The sequence below is a fragment of the Stylophora pistillata genome, chromosome 6 (assembly GCF_964205215.1).
Source record: "Stylophora pistillata chromosome 6, jaStyPist1.2, whole genome shotgun sequence".
Lineage (NCBI taxonomy): Eukaryota > Metazoa > Cnidaria > Anthozoa > Scleractinia > Pocilloporidae > Stylophora > Stylophora pistillata.
In genome coordinates, this window is record NC_142524.1 from 21,807,789 (window position 1) to 21,830,115 (window position 22,327).

A 22,327-nucleotide genomic window follows, 5' to 3' on the forward strand; every position below is an offset into this window, starting at 1 on the left:
CCGTGATGATAAATCAGATACAATAATGAATATATGAAGCTCATATATTCAGAACTGCGGTATTAGATACGTATGATGCACGATCCTCGCAGTAGAGAGCGCTATTTATGCAATAGCGAAAATCATGACTCATTTAAATTATGCTAAACTTTACAAGTAATTGAGGTCTAGTAGTGTCTTGTTTGTCATCGATACCCAATTTCTCATCAGCCAATAAAAGCTATTAAACCTGATTGTCAACAACTTTCATTGTTTTTTATTTCTTTTCTTATTTCTTTATTATTTATCTGTTTTCCGTTTTAACTTTTTTATCTCTCTCTCTCTCTCTCTCTCTCTCTCTCTCTCTCTCTCTCTCTCTCTCTCTCTCTCTCTTTTCTCCACCCAAATTTTGGATAAAACAGTTCCATTATTAAACTATTTACGGGATGTATTCATGGATATATTATATTTCTTTAGTCTTCCCTTACGTCGTGTTCGTGCTTAATTAAGTGCAATCATTGGATGCCGTATCAAGAAAGTAAATATGATGGTTTCATTTTCCCTGCTAATTCTACCGATAGATTGGTTTTTTTTTTTGGCAGTTTTCCTCAAGATTTTTCTACGATTCTCCGACTTCCTCCTTAGCTGTATTTGCGGAATGATCTTTACAAACGTTTTCAAATAAGTTTCTCGCTTTAATAAAAATGATAATTTTATCCACGAGAAGTGCTCGTAAATTGTCTGCCACAAAGGAAATTTGAGAAGAACATCACCTATAAAGCAATTTTGAATAAACCTTTTTTCCAATAAGAAGCAGCTGCAATGAAATACCTAACGAACGCCAGGTTTTGCATAATGATGGCAGTAGCGTCTCTTGCCCCCATAACCCTCTGCTTCTTCTTAAAGAGCGCAGGGCCCAAGATATATAGTATTGCAAAATGATTTTGAAGTACTACCCCCACTAACTCAGCATCTTATTTCATTGAAAGCATCAATATACATTATTGCTTAATTATTACCCTAGAGAGCAAGTATCTTTGTCTTCGATGTGGATGTTTTTTCATATTGTTGTTACATTTTTTTCAAGATGCGGCAAAGAAGTAATTTGTTTTCATCCTTTTCATAATATCAACTTATTGCAGTTGTCTCATAAGATATCGATGACAGTGTCATAGTTGTCAGGCGCCTTCAGAGCTAGTTGACTAAGGGTATTACGATATACCGACGAGGTACCTGTAAGAAATTTGCAAAAAGTAATAGCAGCGTGGATTCAACAAATTTTTGTCAGCTGTCTCAAAGACTCTTTGAGAGCCAAATTAATTCAGGTTTTCATCCTTTGATAAAGGTTCAGCAGATAACTTCTTGGCTTCTGAGTTAACAAGTTAGCATGATTCTCGGAAATTGTTATGAAACCTCAGAAATTGATGGGTTGTCAATAATTAATCTCAAGCATCGTTATTTGCCAGCCGGGGTGGGGGCAGGGGTAAGGAAGTTCCTGGGGTTTCAGTAACGCTTTTTAGATGAACAACGATAAAGTATGCATTTCAAAGGATAAGAAGTCTATCTCAATGGAAATCACCTCTCACAACATCCTTATTTTTCGCATTATTGTTTTGGGCTCTGCTCCCACTGCGCAGGTTAAATTTAGAGACGCCCTTATACATTATTAACCAAAGGTAAAGTTCACTTCGGAACTGAAGACGGATAGATGTTTTCCGCACTCGTTGATATACCTAACTGCGAAATAAATCTCTAATGCGCTTTTTTGGCATATTGCTTTTTCACGCCGTTTTGGAAATGCCGCAACCTAATCGCTGGAATAACAGGACCTGCGCTGCACACAATCCAAAATCAGTTAAATATTACGGGAAAGGTAAGTTCTGTGGAGTTGAAATCGAAGAATATACAGCGTCATGGTGTAAACTGAGTAGCTAATTGGCAGCCATTCTAGACTTAACGATGTACTGGTAAATATTATTTTTTTTGGCAAACTGAAAATTTTACCTGTGACTTTGCTCAAAATGGGACCCATTTGCTAAAGCGTTCTAACAGTTAAAAGCGTTTCCTATTGTCGGTTCTAACACTGATCTTACTATCTCTTTAGGATTTCAGCATTTTTATTCGGTCAAAAGAAGGAGAAATCGTTATTACAAAAGTTTCAAAACTAGCTGGCCTGATTTCGAATAAGGAATTTTCGTGACAGCACAAAAAGTAGGAATGTCGTCGTTTTTACCAACAAAATTTTAAAATGTTTCCTTTCCACGCCTTTCCTTTTAAAACGGAGTAAAAAAGGTGTGGATTGTTGCCGGTAGTATATTAGATCGATTCCGACAGCTGCAAACATCATTTCCATAGGCTGTGCACCATCACAGAAGCAAGTTATTTCAGAGAAAACAGACATAAACATCTAGCGTAATAAGTAAAGAAACAAACTGTAAGCAAACACAAATTAAAGTCAAAGCTATAGCTTAAATCAAAATGCCAAAAACAGGAAAACGATTACTGTTGTTAAGACGTTTATATGATTTTCGCCGATATAAACCTTGTGATCCGACAACCCTGAGTTTTATGACACAAAGTTTCATCAAAAGAACGCAAACCAAAACATTGTACATGGCCGAATCGTTCAACACTTATACGATTCATTTACTTCAACTTAACGGAAAATACAGTTGAAGCTTATTAATTATCTCTGTCACTGATATGTCATCTTCAACAAATAGAATGATGGTTGCGGTTTTCAATAATCATGGTTTACCTAGTATTTCAGCTGTTAGCATAAGGACTATCATCATTGATAAGTCATGCGAAAAAACCTCGACTGTAGTTTCTTCTGGATGACATGGTATTTTTATCTATGGACTATTCTGTAAGGAAGAAATTGGTCGAAAAAGCCCTAGTTCAAGGCAGGCGAGATCTGTATTATGAGAACCCTGACCTGCATATACCTAATGATCAACTTTGACGCATATTATCTGGTGCTCTGCAAAGTTTAACAAATTTATGCATATTCCGATGGGCGTTTTGCAAACATCGCTCTTAATTGCTTAGAGTATTTTGTTCTTGTGAAAAATCATGTGAATTCGACTTCTTTTAAGCATTTCTATGCTCCTCAACTGAGATATCCTAATACTCATTATGAATATTACCTCTGGAGAGGAGTAAATATGACGATTACTCGATAAAGCCATTTTTAAGTATCTGAACGAGTTAGGCTCAGTCTACAGTAGAAATATGATACTCCTGCAGAGATAAAACAGTTGGGAGATTCTCACGTTTTAAAAATCAACAACAGGTCAGGACAGGATGTTATCTTAGAGAAAAACTACTTGAGATTTTGAAATGTGACGTAAATTCTTTTCTTCTTTCTTTTTCTTTTTTTTTTTGTGTTGTCTCGTTTTTTTCTTTTTTCAAAACGGTAACGAATTATCATAAACGTTATTTAAATTTTTCAGGCGCAATCCATGTGAATCCTCGCCATCCTTCACCAACATCCTTCTTCATAAGTTTCACCCATTTTTTTTTTAAACAATAATTGAAAGGTTTCTTTAACTCTCTCTGGAGGCAATTCACCACGAAGCAAAAGTGACCCAAAGAACTTAAAGGTGCACTGTGATATTGAATAGCGGTAATTAACGAATAGTAATGACAATTCTGACAAAGACTGGCAAAATAATGGACGAGAGCTCATGGTGATTTCCTGCAGGACTCACTTGTTTGATGAAAGGTGTAGAAATGGTTGTAGCAAAGAAGCAAGCAATCGATAGGCACAAATCAAAAAATCCGTCTTCCAATGAAAAACTCAGTCAGAGTAGGAATCGTCTTTAGGCGAGAAGCGGAGAATTAAATACGATGGAAATAAAATAGCGTTGCTGAGCAGAATTTAACTGAAGGAGATCTACGATTATCGTTCATAATCTTATGTTATTTTTTAAATCTCTACGAATTGCTTCGTGTAGAGAAATCCACGAAAGGGGCCGGTAACATTAATGCTTTTGTGGCGTTAAGTAAAAAGCCGAATAGTCGTTTTTTAAAACGTTTGAACCTTTCGCGGAGACAATTCTAAGCAGCAGTTTTTAAAGGGAAACTCTGAGGTCGGTTTCCTGTCATCTCGTGCCAAACAGCTGCTCATATTGTATTCACACGCAAAGAAGGTGACGAACATGATGTTCATTATCTACAACCATTTTCAGCTCTTTTTCTCCTGGAAATCATTGCAAGTGTGAACACATTTTCTGAACCATAGAGAATAAATAATTTGTTCACGTTGTTATAATGCAGAAGAAAGTGTAATGTTACAGTCTTGTTCCTTGCTACATGTATGGCCAGTCCTATAGAAACTATACTGAAACTAACCTTGCGATTTGGGTATCATACAACAGAGCTGCAATAATCCAAGAAAGATAGAAACAAAATGCATGGCAAACGTAGCTGGAGAAATTTCCTGATGTTGTGCACCAAAAACGAATCTTTTGAACGTTTTTCGACTCGACGTATGATTAAGTAACGTAGTCTTTAATAAATAATGATTTTCACATAATAATAATTTATGAAGCAACAGAAACTCAGATGTCATCCTTACTACATCAGCCGGAATAATTTTATCTATTGTGAACCATGACTGTCAAAGTTTTCTTATTTACCCAGCACTTCTGACTCTCTGATTGGCTGAGTTGTTTTTATTCTGCAATGTTTATTCAAGAGCTATATATGTTTTTTTTTTTAATGAAATAAAGCTACCTTATCCCGCATGTCAATTCTGACGAGTTATTTAAAAACTCAGAGATAATGGAAATACCTTAGGCGTCTGATATGTAAACCCCTAGGAAGTAAACTAAGAATGCTTTATTCTTGGTCATTATGATAAACAATTTAATCAAATTCCCGTACCCTTTGATGAAATGGCTGTTTTGTACTTGAATTAATTGTAGCTAATGAAACATTTTTCAGAAGAAAATTCTTCTCTCATAATTTATTTAAAAACAAGAGAATATCAAGGAGCTACTCGTTAGCTCTTTATTCCGTTCGCTGTAAAAACATGAATGAAGACAACTTTTCAATCCACCTCTAGGAACCTAGGTTGGTGTCCGGTATTGTGGGTGTGTTTTAAAACGGCGGAGATCAGGGTACAGGCTAGTCGATGTCTCAGTCGTGCTCCTTTATTATGTCTTGCATTGGTCTGTCAATCGCTTTGGAGCGAGGTTAAGTTTATTGATCGTGATCCTCATTGGTACACTCGCATTCGTACACTCTTAAAAATGGTATGGATTGGTAGCCGGAAGTTTATTAGATCGATGCAAACAAATAGCTGCAAACATGAATTCCATAGCGTAAGCACCATCATAGAACCAAATTATCTCAAAAGCAACAGATATAAACTTCTAGCCTCATAAGTGAAAAGCCAAAGAGTAAACATGCACAAAATAAAGCCAGAGCCAAGCTTAAGTCAATATGCTAACAACAGGAAAAGCGCTTTATGGTTAAGACGTAATATGACTTTCATCGATGCTAACCCTGAGTTTCATAACGCAACCTTTCATCAAAAGAACGGAAGTAAAAACGGTAAACATGGCCGAATCGTTCAACATTTCTTCCGGTCGATTCATTTACTTCTGCTTAACGAAAAATACCCTTCAAGCTTAGGAATTATCCATGTCACTGATATGCCGTCTTCAATCAGTAAAATTATTAATTGTGGTTGGTAGGTAACGAATTATCTTTTATCCATGTGCGTCCTCGCTGTTTCTAACCAAGGTCGATCTTCAAAAGTTTTACCAATTTTTTTTAAGAACAATCCTTGTAAGATTTCTTTAATCCTCTTTAGAGGCAATTCACCCCGAATTAAGCAAAAATAACCGAACAACTGAATAGGTGTTCCGTGGTATCTAATAGCGGTAACTTACGAATGATAATTGAAATTGTGACAAAGACTGGTAAAATAACAAGCGAGAACGCATCACGATATCCTCTTCGCCTTGTTCGATGAGAGGGGTAGCAGTGCTTGGGATTCAAATAAAAAAGTGGCGGCGTCTTAAACTCTGCTAGGTACAAAGGAAGAGCAAATTTTTCATGAGATTGCGATGCAGAGTATGTTAGAATCATTTTTCCACCATCAAAGAGACAACATCTTAATTTTAGACACCTGCCATTACATTTATTTGCATTTATGTTACATAATTAGCCTTTCTTTGTGTTTTGTTTTAGCATCAGTATTCTGAGTAGTAGTGTTATTTTGTAGGCTGTTTCTGATTCTAAGCCAACCTATTTGTTATATAACCCAAAAGGTGTGTCGAAATTATCTTATAATTTTTTTTAATTTAGAGACGTAACGAAAATTTTAATTATTCCGGAATGAACGTGGCACTTATCGTACGATATGAAATGTTATTTGAACTCGTTTGTCGTCTTATTCAAACACAGCATGAAAAAGGAGATAACGAAAAATGAAAGTTGTGTAAATCTGCGTAAAGTTCGTTTAGTAACTTTACGCTAGTTTTATAATGTTCGTTAAGTCGCTTAAAGGTAGATTTACATAATCGGACGTAAAGCTCTCGTGAAGGTATCGTAAAGCTAAAGAGGCAGATTTACGTTGAGCGTAAAGTTTGCGTAAAGCTAAGCTTTACTAGACTGAAATAAGAGTTGCTGTGAAGCTAGCAACTATTTGCCTAGACATATTAATGCTGTTTTAGATTTTTCCTAAAGGTTGTGATAAGCCATATATTTCGCAAAACACGTAAAGCTTTCGTTAATAAAGCGCAAGTGGCGTAGTTCCTATTAACATGGGGTGTCTCGTAGCCCGTCGCAATTAATTGCTTTTTATGCGTTATCTGATCTAAGAAGTGGGAAAAAGAAGAAGCCAAGCAAGGCATACAGTTGTATGAACTGACTGTTAACTTCTGCGGTACTGTTCGTATTTCATTAGTAAAACCCCAAGCCAATGTCCCACATTAGACTGACGAAAAGAAGAGAAATGTCATTGCGTTAAAAGCAAATAAAAAAGATAGAACAAGGGATAGGAACAGTGCTAAATCTGCACTGAGGCATTCCTAGTGATCCTCAAAACTATCGTGGGATTCCAAGCAGTGTACTTCAGAAGCTCTCTCGACATCGCTAGCGCGATTGTCAGTTTCAGAGCAATTTTCGTTCTCTCTGCAACTTTTTGGAGATTTCTCGCTCGTGTACCTCGACTAACAAAGTCATCAGAGTGACTACAGTAATAACTCCCTTCCCCCATTTTTAGGAAAGATATTGAGCAAGGAAATGACGAGAACTGACCAAAATTACAATAACATTTGCCGCTACATATCGGTCGACATATGTCGATACTTGACCGATACTTGGCCGATATTTGGGAGCATATTTGGAGAAGATCTCGCAAAAAGGCCCTCGCCTTATTTACGCAGATAGATGAATAAACTTCTTCAAATTTCACAGAATTTAGCTCTTTGAAAAAAAGCTTAGGGTCGTACTTAGCAAAATCTCTGCAAGTAATGATTCGCGGATTGAACTTAACATTGTTAGGCTATATATTTGAGCTCTTCTCATTTATATTCATTCGCGTCTTACGACCGTCGCTACGCCCTTAGAATTAATTATCTAGTGAATAGGGATCGTCAGTTTCCCTATAAAGTAGTTTTTTTTGCATATACGAACATAGTTTAGATTGTTTTCTAGGGTGGTTTTTCTTGCTTTATTTTTTACATTTCCGAGTTCTCATTCCGTTGATGTTCCAAAGAACGTAGGTAAAAACGGTACCCGAATCGTTCAATACTTATTCGATTCATTTACTTTTGCTAGGTGGTTCCAGCTTAGTCTATGGTAGAAATAAATAATACTCCTACTGATATAAAACCGTTGGAAGATTCCCACGCTTTCATTAAAACAGCAATAGATCAATGTTCATAGGATCGTCTCACGAAGCAAAAATGACCCAAATAACTGAACAGGTGCACCGTGATATTGAATAGCGGTAACTTACAAAATATTAATGGCAATTTTGACAAAGTCTGGCAGAAAAACAGGTGAGAGCCCAAGTCGATTTCCTGTTAACCTCACTTGTTTGATGAGAGGTGTAGCAATGGTTGGAATTGAAATGAAAAAAAAAAAAAAAACAAAACAAAAAAAAACAAAAAAAAAAAACACAGTGTCTCAATCTCTGAAGTGGCTACAAAGGAAGATCAAACTTTGCCTGCCATGGCGATGCAGAGCATGTTAGAGTCATTTTTCCACCATCAAAGAGGCAATATCTTAATTTTAGATACCTGCCATTTTTATATTTATTCGCATATCCTATACATAATAAGTAACAGTATCACCACTTTATCCACAGCCGATCTTCTAAGAATAAATGTATTTGTACGTTAGATATTCATACGATAAGTGATAATAGCGCTGAAATTTTAATTTTAAAGTTTTTCCATTAATGGACGATGTACTCGAATCTGATTATGACTTCCGCATACCTCGTCCAAACCTCGATGACAACAAGCGATAGAAATCGTTTTAGGTACCGTTCACACCTGATATATCAAACTACACTATTGACAGCGAATTTATAATAAAAATTTTTAATATTTAAAAAAAGAAAATGTCCTTTGCAATAGCTAACGAAAAAAGGGATAAAAGTAAACTCCCAAAAAACGAGTGGTTTACAATCATAAGCTAATTATCAGATTTCATACTGATGTCGAAATATATGTTATCTTAAATTAGAAGTTAACTTACGCTTTCCTCTCTTAAACTTCTCTGCACGTAGAAACTTAATTTAATAGGAAAAAAGTGTTTATTTAAGAAAAGCGACTGTGCAGCGAGGGAGTTCAAAATACATGCACTTCAGTTTAAGTCAGTGTCCCAGACCGGCTCAGTTACAAACTCAGATCAGTTGTTGACAAAATGCCAAGTTATGCAACGCAGAATACCTGATTAACTTAATGGCTTAAACGAAAAAATAAAAAATAACTGTTTATCACCGATTTGGTAAAGCTAGCCATATTTCCGATTTTCAATGTCATTCTTGTCTTTGAAGCTGCTACTGTTTTTTTTTTTTGTTTTCTATCTCTAGTCTATAGTGTCCTCACTGCTCTTACATCTTGCAATTGATATCATGAGCCCGTAACCTAAAAACACCATCATTCCATTAATTCACAGTAGCAGGCAAAACCACAGTGTCCCTTTTTGTTTGTTTGTTCGTTTGTTTGTTCCGTTGCTGGTGTTTTTTTCTTTTTGTCACTCTCCAATGTTTTATTATTAGTAGTATTATTATTATTATTATTATTAGTATTAGTATTAGTATTATTATTATTATTATTATTATTATTATTATTGATTTCTTCCTGTTTGTTAGATTTTTTCTTTTCAACCATTTATGCATTGGGCTGTAGTGTTGACTGTTGACGTTATTTACATTTTACTCCTCATGAATTCCTTTTTCTTATTACTGCACCAATATATATCCCATAGCCTTAGTGTTTCTATTTCCGCGATTTCCGTTATGTCTGACAACGTTGCCGCAAGTGTTGTCTTCCTGAGGATATCCTCCTGTGCCGAGTCCGATTCTAGAATCGCAAGTTTTACAATCATTATTTTCATTACCGATGATGCCAATTCTTGCCTTGGATAAGTCTTTGTTAAACCTAGGATCATCATAGGCATCTGCATTGAATCCCTCCTTGTTACAATTGGGCTGCAAAGAAGCAGAAGGACCAACAAGGCTCTTCCACATGTCACGCCCCAGTGATGTGTGGCGGTATTTCCCGTCGGCGATCAGTGAGTACAAAGAGTCGGCCCTCTTATTGATGACGATAAACCTGAGTTCCTGGGCGATCCTCATACCAAGACAGATCTTGGAGAAGGATGTGCTCCAGTAGGTCGGTAGCTTGGTCTCTTTTGAATCAAACCCAGTCTTGCCTCCTTGAAGGTAAAACTCCTTTTTATTCTCCCAGTATGTAGAATTGAAATGAAAAGTGTTCTGGGTAAAAAGTGAAAAAAGTTATTCAGGACTACTGCCTCGATACATAATTTATCAGTTGTATTCCTCGTGGAATACGAACTGATCAAATTGCGTGACCTTGCATTTATTGTATTTCCAATCAGTTTCTTGCGAAGGGTAATAAGTTGTAAAACAATATTGTGAGTAAGCAATAGGCCATTACCGAGTTACCCCTGGCCTCATTTTAAAAAACCAGGCCTGGTGCTCAACTATTCGTATAAAAATGAGCGTAATATTCTCGTGAATAAATGCGTATTATCATGTGAAAGAATGAACACCAGGACTCGCTTTTAAAAAGAAGCCAAAACTAATTCGGAAATCGCCATTGGAAGCAAGAGTTATCTCTGGTAGGGTCTTCCGCGCTGTCCTCATATACTGTGTGTTGATGATGTAATGTGATATATATAGTTGAATGTAATAGGGCGTATAGTTTGGAAGGAGTACATTTGTGAATACTACCATTGTACACACTTTCCAATATTGTCCAATCGCTTCCTTCGTCAGGGATTTTTTACTTATCACCCTTCTATTTTTCTTTTGATCGACAACATTTTCGAAAGGTCAAAATATTTTAAACTAATTTTAATTCATAAGAGATCCCGCATCTTTGATCTATCTAAGATGGGAAAAACAAGTTTGGTTGGCTTCCAAAAGTGAGATTCATCACAGATTGTTTTCTATTGAGACCGTAAAGGAAGAAGATGGGAGAAACTGACCTTGTTTCCATTCATTTTCAGGATTGGCGTCCATCCTCCATCTCCGCATCCAAAATTTCCCATGTGGCAGAAAATGGGTACTGGTTTAGATTCAAGAAGCAACGTAATTTCACCATTCGCTTTAGTTCTGTAAATATAATTTATAGAGTATAATACCTCAGTTAATGCAAAATTTTGACGCTAACCATTAAAATGCCACATCGATTTATAAGTCAAGTAAAGGGTATAAGAAACCGTTGCAATTTACATAGCTGAGCAATCCAAAGCACTATGCTTTTATAATTTGACTGTCCAAGGGACGCGCTATCTCTTTGTTTTCATTATTATCTATTTTTGTGTCATTTACGTTTTTTCAATCATTGCATATACAGCTGTAACTTACGCCACCAACCTGAATACAAATTTTACCATGGTGAATGGCTATTATTTTTTTTTTCTCTTCACCTTGCCATCTAATAACAGGTGCCTAAGACGCACAAGGCAAAATAACACAACATTGAAATTATCTGATCACTGCATAATGATCTCTTTTTCAAACTTTACCAAGGAACTATTCAAGCTCTCTTTGCTTTTCCCCTTAGTGTTCCCAGTGTTTTACAGGGAAAGCTTCAGTTTATTGGGACCTATAGGTGAACATCCGCGACTAAGGCTTTGTCACAATGTATTTGGTATTTAACAATTTGTTCATGCTTAGCGGGCTGCGCCTCTAGCTACTCTTACGCATTTTTCGTGCTATACAAACTTCCCGCAGGTATCTATAACTCGATATACGGCGCACAGCTAAAAACATGAACAATTTCTTTTATAACAAAGCAACAGCAAGGATCTGTGAGAAGAAGCTGTTTCATTGTGATAAAGTGCAAAACTCTTACACAGCGCACAAAAAAAGTAAACAAACATCCCTATTGGCTGGCCAAAAAAACGCCACATTTAATACTTTGGTTTGAGCGAGCGCATTTGATCCAGATAATCAATAACTGTGAATGAAAAGCTCAAATTGACGGGAAAAATGAAGAAAATCAAAGCTAAATGAGGTCAAGTGTCACTATAATATGTTTTAAAACTCAGCAATCCGACAAATTTGCGAAACGTGCAACTTGCGAGTGCTTTTCGGCTTTCAGTATTTTTGCTGCTTGTTGGATCAGGGCCTAAAAGGTCAATGCCGATAGAAAAATTGGGCAGTTCTTCACTAGTTTCTTCCATATTTTACAGAGAAGGAAATCTGCACTGCAGCTTAACAGGACGGCAACCCTGCAGCCAGGTAAAAGAAAAAAAGATCAAGTCATCTTATTTACGTACGGGCGTGCGTAAATAAAGAAATAGTTCAGAGCGGCTCGATAGGACTCAGTTGGGGCAAGCATACGCGCTATGTTATAACATTATTTTTATTCATATGTCTATATATATATATGTTCAGCTTTTTATTATTGTGCTTATACTTTTACAATAAAGCCTACTTTTGCCTCTTTTTCTTTGACTTACATGTTCTTTTCATAAGCCTCCTTGCAACTCAAAACTGCAAAAAAAATGTATTGAAACGGTGTCAAAAGTTTACGATGATTATAATCTACTTTGTATGACTTTGAGTCGTAAACATGGCAAAATGAACCATTTTGGTGGTTTGAATTATGGATTTCATAACAGACACAGTTTCAGTTCCATATGGTTGTCGGGCAATCCCTTGATATCAGTGTGGGAGGCGTGTTAATATTCCTCTGTTTGGAGGTTTTTGAAAGCCTCCTTCATTTCCTTCATGTTAAACTGCCCTTTAAAATGAATTTTTCGGATGGTTTTAATGAAATTACTTCCCATCAGCAATTAGGGAATTGTCCTTATTTTTCCTCTGGGAGAAGGGAGGTGGCAGGGGGGTTTGGAGGATTTTGGTTTGTCACGATAGAATTTACTTGATCCTCCGATAAGGCTCTGCTGTATTTTCTGGACCCCCCTTGAGAAACGAGCAAAAACTTTTTGAATCTTTAGAAAAAGTAGCACTGCTTATATAATTAGGCTTCGTTTGTGTTTCAGTTTTGAAAAGCATAGTTTTCAAAAACGAGCATAATTTTGAGCATAATTTGGAATAAATAACCTCTTTTTTCGAGCAAAATCTAACCCATTTGGTTGGTGACGAGTGATGCCCTTCCTCCCCTGAAAAGCAGGGCAAAGCCCTTCAACCTCCCCCCCTCCTCGCCCTCACCCGTGACAAGTGAAGACTGGTCCCTTAATATTTTTCTTTCGAATTACCCGATGTATTGCAATCCTCTCCATAATATCCAGGGCGACAAATGCATTGGTAAGATCCCTTGCTATTTTTGCACTCTTGAGTGGGTTTGCAATTGTTTGTAGCCTGAACACACTCGTCAATATCTGGAAACGAATTCTCAGCCTCAGCACCGTGTCAAGTTCAGTTCAATAATTAATTTTGAGCGTTTTGTTGACTCGTGCCGGAGTATCCATCATAACTTGTATCATACAAAGATACGTCTATTTGAGCAACCAGACAATTTTGATTTATTCACATGTGCAAGGAGTGGCAAAAGTAGTTTTCATGCCTCCCTTGAGTTGGTGGTCCACAAACCTCTATTCAAAGTGTTCGGCCGGTGACCATTTTGTTAACAACAACATCACCAACTCCAGCACCAAGCAACATTGAAATAGGAGAGAGAGAGAGGGACACAAATTAGAGTTACAGGAAAAAATTCAAAAGGAATAGGCTTGCCTAAAGCAGTTTCGTCAATCTTCCTAACTATAGGTTTGTGTGTTCATGTATAAATTTAAAGTAATCATACCTTCATTACGATGACGATCCACGAAATATATGTAACAAAGACGTTTCTTAAATACCTGTTTCGCACCTCGCACCCTTGAATCCAGCAGGACACAAACAGCGATATCCTTTATCGGTAAACCACTTTGACAAATGGCGCTGTTCTTGCAAGGATTTTTAACACAAGCAAGATTTTTTTCTTCCTAACATCTAGTTTTATATTTTCATGTATGAATTTTATGTTATAATACCCTTATTACATCGACGAACCATAAATAATAAAGACGTTTCTTGATTACCTGTTTCGCACCTCGTACCCATGAATCCAGTAGGACACAGACAGCGATATCCTTGATCGGTAAAACCACTTTGACAAAAGGCGTTGTTCTTGCAAGAATTTTTAACACAAGCACTCTAGAACAAATCAAGACCATAAAAGAGAAAATAGGCGGCTTTTTTCTGGCTGATTGCATCACAGGCTTTTTTTTTTTTTACAGATATCAATCAATAGGCGTAATGAGACTTGTAGCCGGCTGTTAAGAGAACAAACCTGAAAACATTTAGTTGAATAAATTGGGTGTGACTAGATATTGTTATAAAGTGTTCTTTGAGAACTCCACTGGCTAAATTGCAGTTACCTTAGATGCATGGTAGAAGAAGTTTTTCTCCTTAACCCAATCGCCTTCGTATCCTTCGTGTGTGACATTATTCAATTCACATTTGTAATTTCCATTTCCATCCGCATGTTTCTCAAGATTGATGCTGACACAGTTGGGTTCCATATAACACATAGTTTCGCAGAACTCCTGTACCATAACTTTAGCGATGCGAATCACATGGTTTTGAAGACGTTTCCCGTCAAAAGCTCCTTCAGGACCGAACTCCAAATGACGGCATTGGTCTGCATGAGAGAACTCTTAAGATATGAAGGGTTTTAGTAATGCGTTTTCGATGAACAACGATAAAGTATGCATTTTAAAGGGTAAGAGGTCTATCTATATGGAAATCACCTCTCACAACATCCTTATTTTTCGTATTATTGTTTTGGGCTCTGCTCCCACTGCACAGGTTAAATTTAGAGACGCCCTTATACACTATTAACGAAAGGTAAAGTTCATTTCGGCACTGAAGACGGATACATGATTTCCGCACTCGTTGAAATACTTAACAGCGAAATAAAACTCTAAAGCGTTTTTTTGGCATATTACTTTTTCACGCCATTTTGGAAATGCCGCAACCTGATCGCTGGAATAACAGGACCTGCGTTGTACACAATCCAGAATAAATTAAATATTACGGGAAAGGTAAGTTCTGTGGAGTTGAAATCGAAGAATATACAGCGTCATGGTGTAAAAGTAGCTGATTGGCAGCCATTCTAGACTTAACGATGTACTGGTAAATATTTTTTTCGGCAAACTGAAAATTTTACCTGTGAGTTTGCTAAAAATGTGACCCATTTGCTAAAGCGTTCTAACAGTTAAAAGCGTTTCCTATGGTCGGTTCTAACACTGATCTTACTATCTCTTCAGAATTTCAGCATTTTTATTGGGTCTAAAGAAGGAGAAATCGTCATTACAAAAGTTTCAAAACTAGCTGGCCTGATTTCGAGTAAGGAATTTTTGTGACAGCACAAAAAGTAGGAATGTCATCGTTTTTACCAACAAAATTTTAATATGTTTCCTTTCCGCGCCTTTCCTTTCAAACTTGAATAAAAAAGGTATGGATTGTTGCCGGTAGTATATTAGATCGATCCCGACAGCTGCAAACATCATTTCCATAGCCTGTGCACCATCATAGAAGCAAATTACTTCAGAGGAAACAGACATAAACATCTAGCGTAATAAGTAAAGAAACAAACTGCAAACAAACACAAATTAAAGTCAAAGCCATAACTTAATTCAAAATGCCAAAAACAGGAAAACGATTACTGTTGTTAAGACGTTGATATGATTTTCGCCGATAATAACCTTGTGATCCGACAACCCTGAGTTTCATGACGCAAAGTTTCATCAAAAGAACGCAAACAAAAACATTGTACATGGCCGAATCGTTCAACACTTATACGATTCATTTACTTCAACTAAACGGAAAATGCAGTTGAAGCTTATTGAATATCTCTGTCACTGATATGTCATCTTCAACCAATAGAATGATGGTTGCGGTTTTTATTAATCATGGTTTCCCTAGTATTTCAGCTGTTAGCATAAGGACTATCATCATTGATAAGTCATGCGAAAAACCTCGACTGTAGTTTCTCCTAGGTGACATGATATTTTTATCTATGAAATATTTTATAAGGGAGAAATTGGTCGACAAAGCCCTAGTTCAAGGCAGGCGAGACTTGTATTATGAAAACCCTGACCTGCATACCTAATGATCTATGTTGACACATAATATCTAGTGCTCTGCAAAGTTTAACAAATGTATGCATATTGCGATCGACGTTTTGCAAACATCACTCTAAATTGCTTAGAGTATTTTTTTCTTGTGAAAAATTTTGTGAATTCGATTTTCTTCTAAGCATTTCTATGCTCCTCTAGTGAGATATCCTAATACTCATTATGAATATTACCTCTGGAGAGGAGTAAATATGACGATTACTCGATAAAACCATTTTTAAGTATCTGAACGGGTTAGGCTCAGTCTACAGTAGAAATATATGATACTCCTCTGAGATAAACTGACAGTTGGGAGATTCCCACGTTTTCATTAAATCAACAACAGGTCAGCACAGGATGTTATCTCAGAGAAAAACTACTTGAGATTTTGAAATGTGACGTAGATTCTTTTCTTCTCTCTTTTTGTTTTGTGTTGTCCTGTTTTTTTCTTTTTTCAAAACGGTAACGAATTATCATTAACGTTATTTACATTTTTCAGGCGCAATCCATGTGAATCCTCGCCATCCTTCACCAATATCCTTCTTCATAAGTTTCACCCATTTTTTTTTTTAAAGCAATAATTGAAAGTTTCTTTAACTCTCTCTGGATGCAATTCACCACGAAGCAAAAGTGACCCAAAGAACTTAAAGGTGCACTGTGATATTGAATAGCGGTAATTAACGAATAGTAATGACAATTGTAACAAAGACTGGCAAAATAACGGGTGAGAGCTTATGGCGATTTCCTATAAGACTTGCTTGTTTGATGAGAGGTGTAGCAATGGTTGTAGCAAAGACGCAAGCAATCGATAGGCACAAATCAAAAACCCCGCCTTCCAATCAAAAACTCAGTCAGAGTAAGAATCGGCTTCAGGTGAGAAGTGGAGAATTAAATACGATGGAAATAAAATAGCGTTGCTCAGTAGCATTTAACTGAAGGAGATCTACGATTATCGTTCATAATCTTAAGGTATTTTTTGAATCTCTAGGAACTGCTTCGCGTAGAGAACGAAGGGGCCTGTAAGTAACATTAATGCTTTTGTGGGGTTTAACGAATAGTCGTTTTTAAAAACGTTTGTATCTTTCACGGAGACAATTTTAGGCAGCAGTTTTTAAAGGGAAACTCTGAGGTCGATTTCCTGTCATCTCTTGCGAAACAGCTGCTCATACTGTAATCGCACGCAAAGAGGGTGACGAAGATGATTTCCATTGATCTATAACCATTTTCAGCTCTTTTTCTCCAGGAAATTATTGTAAGTCTGAACACATTTTCTGAACCATAGAGAATAAATAATTTTTTCACGTTGCTATAATACAGAAGAAAGTGTAAAGACTGTAATGTTACAGTCTTGTTAATTCCTTGCTACGTTTATGGCCAGTCCTATAGAAACTATAATGAAACTAACCTTGCGATTTGGGTATCATACAGCAGAGCTGCAATAACGGAAGAACGATAAAAACAAAATACATGGCAAACGTCGCTGGAGAAATTTCCTGGTGTTGTGCACGAAAAACGGAGCTTTTGAATGTTTTTTGACTCGACGTATGATTAAGTAACGTAGTCTTTGATAAATAATGATTTTCACAAAATAATAATTTATGAAGCAACTGAAACTCAGATGTCATCCTTACTACGTCGGCCGGTAATAGTTTTATTAATTGTGAACCATGACTGTCAAAGTTTTCCTATTTACCCAGCACTTCTGACTCTCTGATTGGCTGAGTTGTTTTTATTCTGAATTGTTTACCCTAAAGATATGTTTTTTTTTTGTCTTTTTTTTTTTTTTTTTTAATAAAATAAAGCTGCCTAATCCTGCATGTCAATTCTGACGAGTTATTTAAAAACTCAGGGGTAATGCAAATGCCTTAGGCGTCTGATATGTAAACCCATAAGAAATAAACTAAGAAGGCTTTTGTTTTTGGCCATTATGATAACCAATTTAATCAAATTTTCGTGTCCTTTGATAAAACGTCTGTTTTGTACTTGGATTAATTGTAGCTAATGGAAAATTTTTCAGAAGACAATTCTTATCTTACACAAACCAGAGTTAATATTAACTCTGTACATACATACATACATACATACATACATACATACATACATACATACATACATACATACATACTTTATTGACTTTCCCCAAGGGGGCTTTTCAGCGACAATGTTATAAACATAATCCTATTACAATTAAAAAAACCCTATTTACAATTAAAAATGTTTTAAAATCTGAATGTTCTAAAGGAAAAATAAAAGTATACAAAGATACAAATAAAATTACAACTCTTTCAGTAATTTGGTCCTTAAACGTTTTTTAAAGACATTAACGGAGTTGCACAGTTTAGAGGAATTATCCAAAGAGTTCCATAAGTTTACAGTTCTATAGAAAAATGTTCTCTGACCGCTAGCTGTTCTAAAGAATGGAATTTGCAAAAGCTGCGAATTTCTGGTGCTACGCCGACTAACCTCGGCTCACTTTATGAATTTTGATGAGAGGTAATCTGGAGCCTGACCAGTCATGCATCTAAAGGCCATCGTAGCGTTCCGGTAGTAAAGCTGGCTTTGAACTGCCAGCCAATTTAGTTCCTTGCGAATTGGTGTAACGTGGTCAAATTTACGCGCACCCGCTAACAATCCGGCATGCGAAGTTCTGCACCGCCTGTAAGTTGTTAACATTACATTTTGAGGTATTTGACCAAACATTGAAACAATAAAATAACTTGCTGAAAACTAAGGAATTAAGAATCATCAAAAGTGTACGTTTGTCGAAAACATGCTTGACACGGTTTATTTGGCCGAGGCGGGACATGCACGAGGAAGCGGTCTTAATTATGTCTTCATCGTAAGTTAAATTAGAATCCAAAATCACACCAAGGTCTTTGGCGCTGTCTGCGGGGACGATGTCCTCACCCATAAAGGAAAGGGAGCGAAATTGCAATTTTGCACGCATCTGCCTGCTGCCAAATATCATCAGCTTAGTTTTGCCAGGGTTAAGTAACAATTGGTTGTTGGAACACCATTCTCCTATTTTAAACAAGTCGTCTTCCAAATCAGCAATTGCATCCAGGTTGTCTTTAAGTTCGAATGAAGTGATTAGTTTCGTATCATCTGCATAACTCTGAGTGCTGCATTTCTGTGGGATTGATGGAAGATCGTTCGTATATATGCTAAATAGCAGTGGGCCTAAGATACTTCCTTGAGGGACGCCGTTGGTCACAGACAAAGGCTCAGATAGCGTTGAATGGATTCGCACTACGTCTGTCCTGTTGCTTAGGTAACTACGAAACCATTGGAGAGCGTCACTGAAAATTCCTACATCTTGCAATTTTAAAATTAACGTGTCGTGATTGACGCTATCGAAGGCTTTGCTCATATCTAATAGTACAACTGCCTTTAACTTCCGTTTGTCAATGGCTTTAAGAATTGTGTCAGTTGTTTCAATCACAGACGTTTTGCACGAATGCCATCTCTTGTTACCACTTTGGCTCTTTGATAGGGTGTCATTCGATTGTAGATACGAGGTGAGCTGATTATGTACTACCCTTTCGCAAACCTTTGATAAGACTGGTATAAGTGAGATGGGTCTATTATTGTTTGCCTGTTCCTAGTCGCCCTCTTTTGGGATTGGTGTAACCACAGCTGTTTTCCATTTTGATGGAAAAACACAGTTTTGAAAGGATGCATTAACAATAGACGTTATTGGGTGAACAATTGGATTAAGACAATCCTTGCTGACACGAATCGGGATTTTGTCTATCCCTGGGGCCTTGTTTGAAGACATCGCTGCTATTATACGTTCTATTTGTTTATAATCAATGGTACTCAGTGTGAACTGGTCAGAGAGAGCATATTGTCTAGGTACAAAATAATTCTGATTAAGTGTTAGGCTGCATTCATTGGCCAGGGACGTAATTTTGTCAACAATGCTCTGACCAACAGATACGAAAAACTGATCAAATTCGTCTGCAACAGCTTTGTCGCTCTTACTGTATGTTGGCTGAGATGTAGATTTACTGGGGATGCACTGGCGAATTGCTTTCCAGATATTATTGGTGTTATTTGGATTCCTCTGGATTTGTTCGGCAACAAACTCCTGTTCAGCAATTCTGATTTCCCTCTTTACTTCTTGTCTGAAATATCTGTAGGCAGTCCAAGATAGCGGATCATTTGCTTTCTTTGCTTTCTCACGCCAATCCTCCCTGGTCTTCATCAATCCGTGGATGTTGTCTGTTACGCATGGATTTGGTTTACAGCGTGCTTTAAAGGTTTTAACTGGAGCATGGCTGTCGAGTATCTCAGTAATCAGCGAATCAAGTGCATAAAGTTTGTCCTCGACATCGTGGAAAACATCAACTATGGACCATGGTGCCAGTGATACGTCGTTGCTAAAATCAACAGGACTGTAGTGTTTAAAACTTCTGGTTGTAATATAGACGGGTTTGGAGCGCACCTTCTTCAATTTTAAGGTGACATAAACCAAGTCATGGTCGCTAATCGAGCTTTCCATAACCGTGGCCGTTTCAACTTGTCTCGTGTCCGATGCAAGGATAACATCTACAATTGATTTCGAAGTCTCTGTAACTCGTGTTGATCAATATTGACAAGTTATAGGAACGGCAGAAATTAACAAGGGAATTAGCTCCAGGATCGTTGCTACTCTCAAGTCTGTAGTTCAAATCTCTCAATAGATAAATTGGAACATTGAACGACGAGGCATAAATAAAGTTCTCTGTGAGATCTGAGTCGAAACAAGATAACGATGTGTCCGGTGGTCTATGGGTTTTACAGACAATGAAAGACTTCATGTTACTGACGTGGATTTTTAGCCACAGTTGGTGAGAGCCAGAGGACGTGATAAGAGATATATCGCTCAAGTACTCCGTCCTGTAATTTCGTGAGACATAAGCACATACTCCACCGCCAATCTTCGCCTGTCGGTCGATACGGTAGGTAACATAGCCAGGAATTTCTATTTCCAAATCCGTAACTGAACTGTTGAGCCATGTTTCGGATATGGTAAATATGTCAAACTTATTTTCCAGTACCGCTTCCTTTACAGGAACGAAATGCTCACGGCATTTAAGTGAGCGAACGTTAAGATGTGCAATCTTCACATTGCCATTTGACTTTTCAGACTTGTTTCTAATAGAGCTGTTTGCTGGTCCAGGATTAAGTTCAACATCATGTAACAATTTTATAACAGGTCTAAAAGTCGAGGTTGAATTGGCTTAATAGGCTGTAGTAACGTTTGCTCGTTTCACTCTAATAGTGACATGCACGTGTGCCTGCCATTTTGTACAGAGTCTCGAACCCCAGTTTGCCACTTTAACCGACGTAGAGTGCGAGAAACGTAGACCAAAGTACTCATTGATAAAAGAGTAGTCTTCGTTATCTTTCCTCGGGGTATGAACAAGACACAAGAGGAGTACAAGTCCAATAATTCGGGAGCTCAGAATCACACATCCGCCCTCCATTATGATCTGCAAATTATCTTATGCCATAACAGAGAAAACGCTACTGTTGTTAAGACGTTGATAGGATTTTCAGCGCTACTAACCCTGTGAATCGACAACCCTGAGTTTCATGACGCAACGTTCCATCAAAAGAACGCAGGTAAAAACGGTACCCGAATCGTTCAATACTTATTCGATTCATTTACTTTTGCTCAACGGAAAATGCCGTTGAAGCATATTAATTATCCTTGTCACTGTGTCACCTTCCACCAGTAGAATGGTAGCTGCGGTAAGACAGTTTTTATTAATCGTGGTTTAGTTAGTATTTTAGCTGTTAGCACACGGACTATCATCATTAATGAGTCACGCGTAAAACCTTGATTGAAGTTTCTTCTGGGTGACATGGTATTTTTATCCATGTACTGCTTTATAGGGGAGAAATTGATCGGGGAGGGCTTTGGTTCAAGGCAGGCAAGACTTGTATTTTGAAAAACCTGACCTGCGTACATAGTGATTTATTTTGACGCATACTATCTGGTGCTCTGCAAAGTTTAATAAATGCATGCATATTGCGATCGGCGTTTCGTAAACAATGCTCAGAATTGCTCACAGTATTTTTTTCTATAGGAAAATTTGGTGAATTCAATTTCTTTTAAGCATTTTTATGTTCTTCAACTGAGATATCGAATACTCACTATAGAGATTACCTTTGTAGGAGATTAATGGGTTGCAGCTTAGTCTATGGTAGTAATAAATAATGCTCTTGCTGATATAAACCCGTTGGAAGATTCCCATATAAAACACAAATCCTAATAAAAATAAGCTATATAAGCTAATTATCAGATTTCATACTGATGCCGAAATGTTGTCTGAAATTAAACGTTAAGAACAAGGGTCTTTAAGAATCAAGTATCTTGGGAAATGAGAATTTTCAACCCCCCTTCAAATTTTGCATGTAGTTAGGCAGTCAGGAGGGATGCACAAAAATGCCCCTCTCGTCGAAATTCCTCATCACCACCTAACCCGTGCGAAACAACAACAGGAAACATGAC

The 22,327-nt window shown here is 37.1% G+C and overlaps 2 protein-coding genes across 2 annotated transcripts; both read right to left on the bottom strand.

Moving 5' to 3' along the window:
* Positions 1–7,636: 7,636 nt before the first annotated feature.
* LOC148728788 (uncharacterized) lies at positions 7,637–19,195 on the bottom strand. Its single transcript, XM_088725033.1, has 7 exons — positions 18,583–19,195; positions 14,086–14,363; positions 13,747–13,861; positions 12,925–13,047; positions 12,166–12,199; positions 10,684–10,810; positions 7,637–9,946 (listed from the first exon to the last, which is right to left on the bottom strand). Exons 1-7 carry the CDS (start codon positions 19,193–19,195, stop codon positions 9,413–9,415), a joined length of 1,824 nt encoding a protein of 607 aa, XP_088581159.1. The 3' UTR covers positions 7,637–9,412.
* Positions 19,196–19,426: 231 nt separating this feature from the next.
* Positions 19,427–20,329, bottom strand: LOC148728789 (uncharacterized). The gene has a single exon (XM_088725034.1). It carries the CDS (start codon positions 20,327–20,329, stop codon positions 19,427–19,429), a length of 903 nt encoding a protein of 300 aa, XP_088581160.1.
* Positions 20,330–22,327: the final 1,998 nt, after the last annotated feature.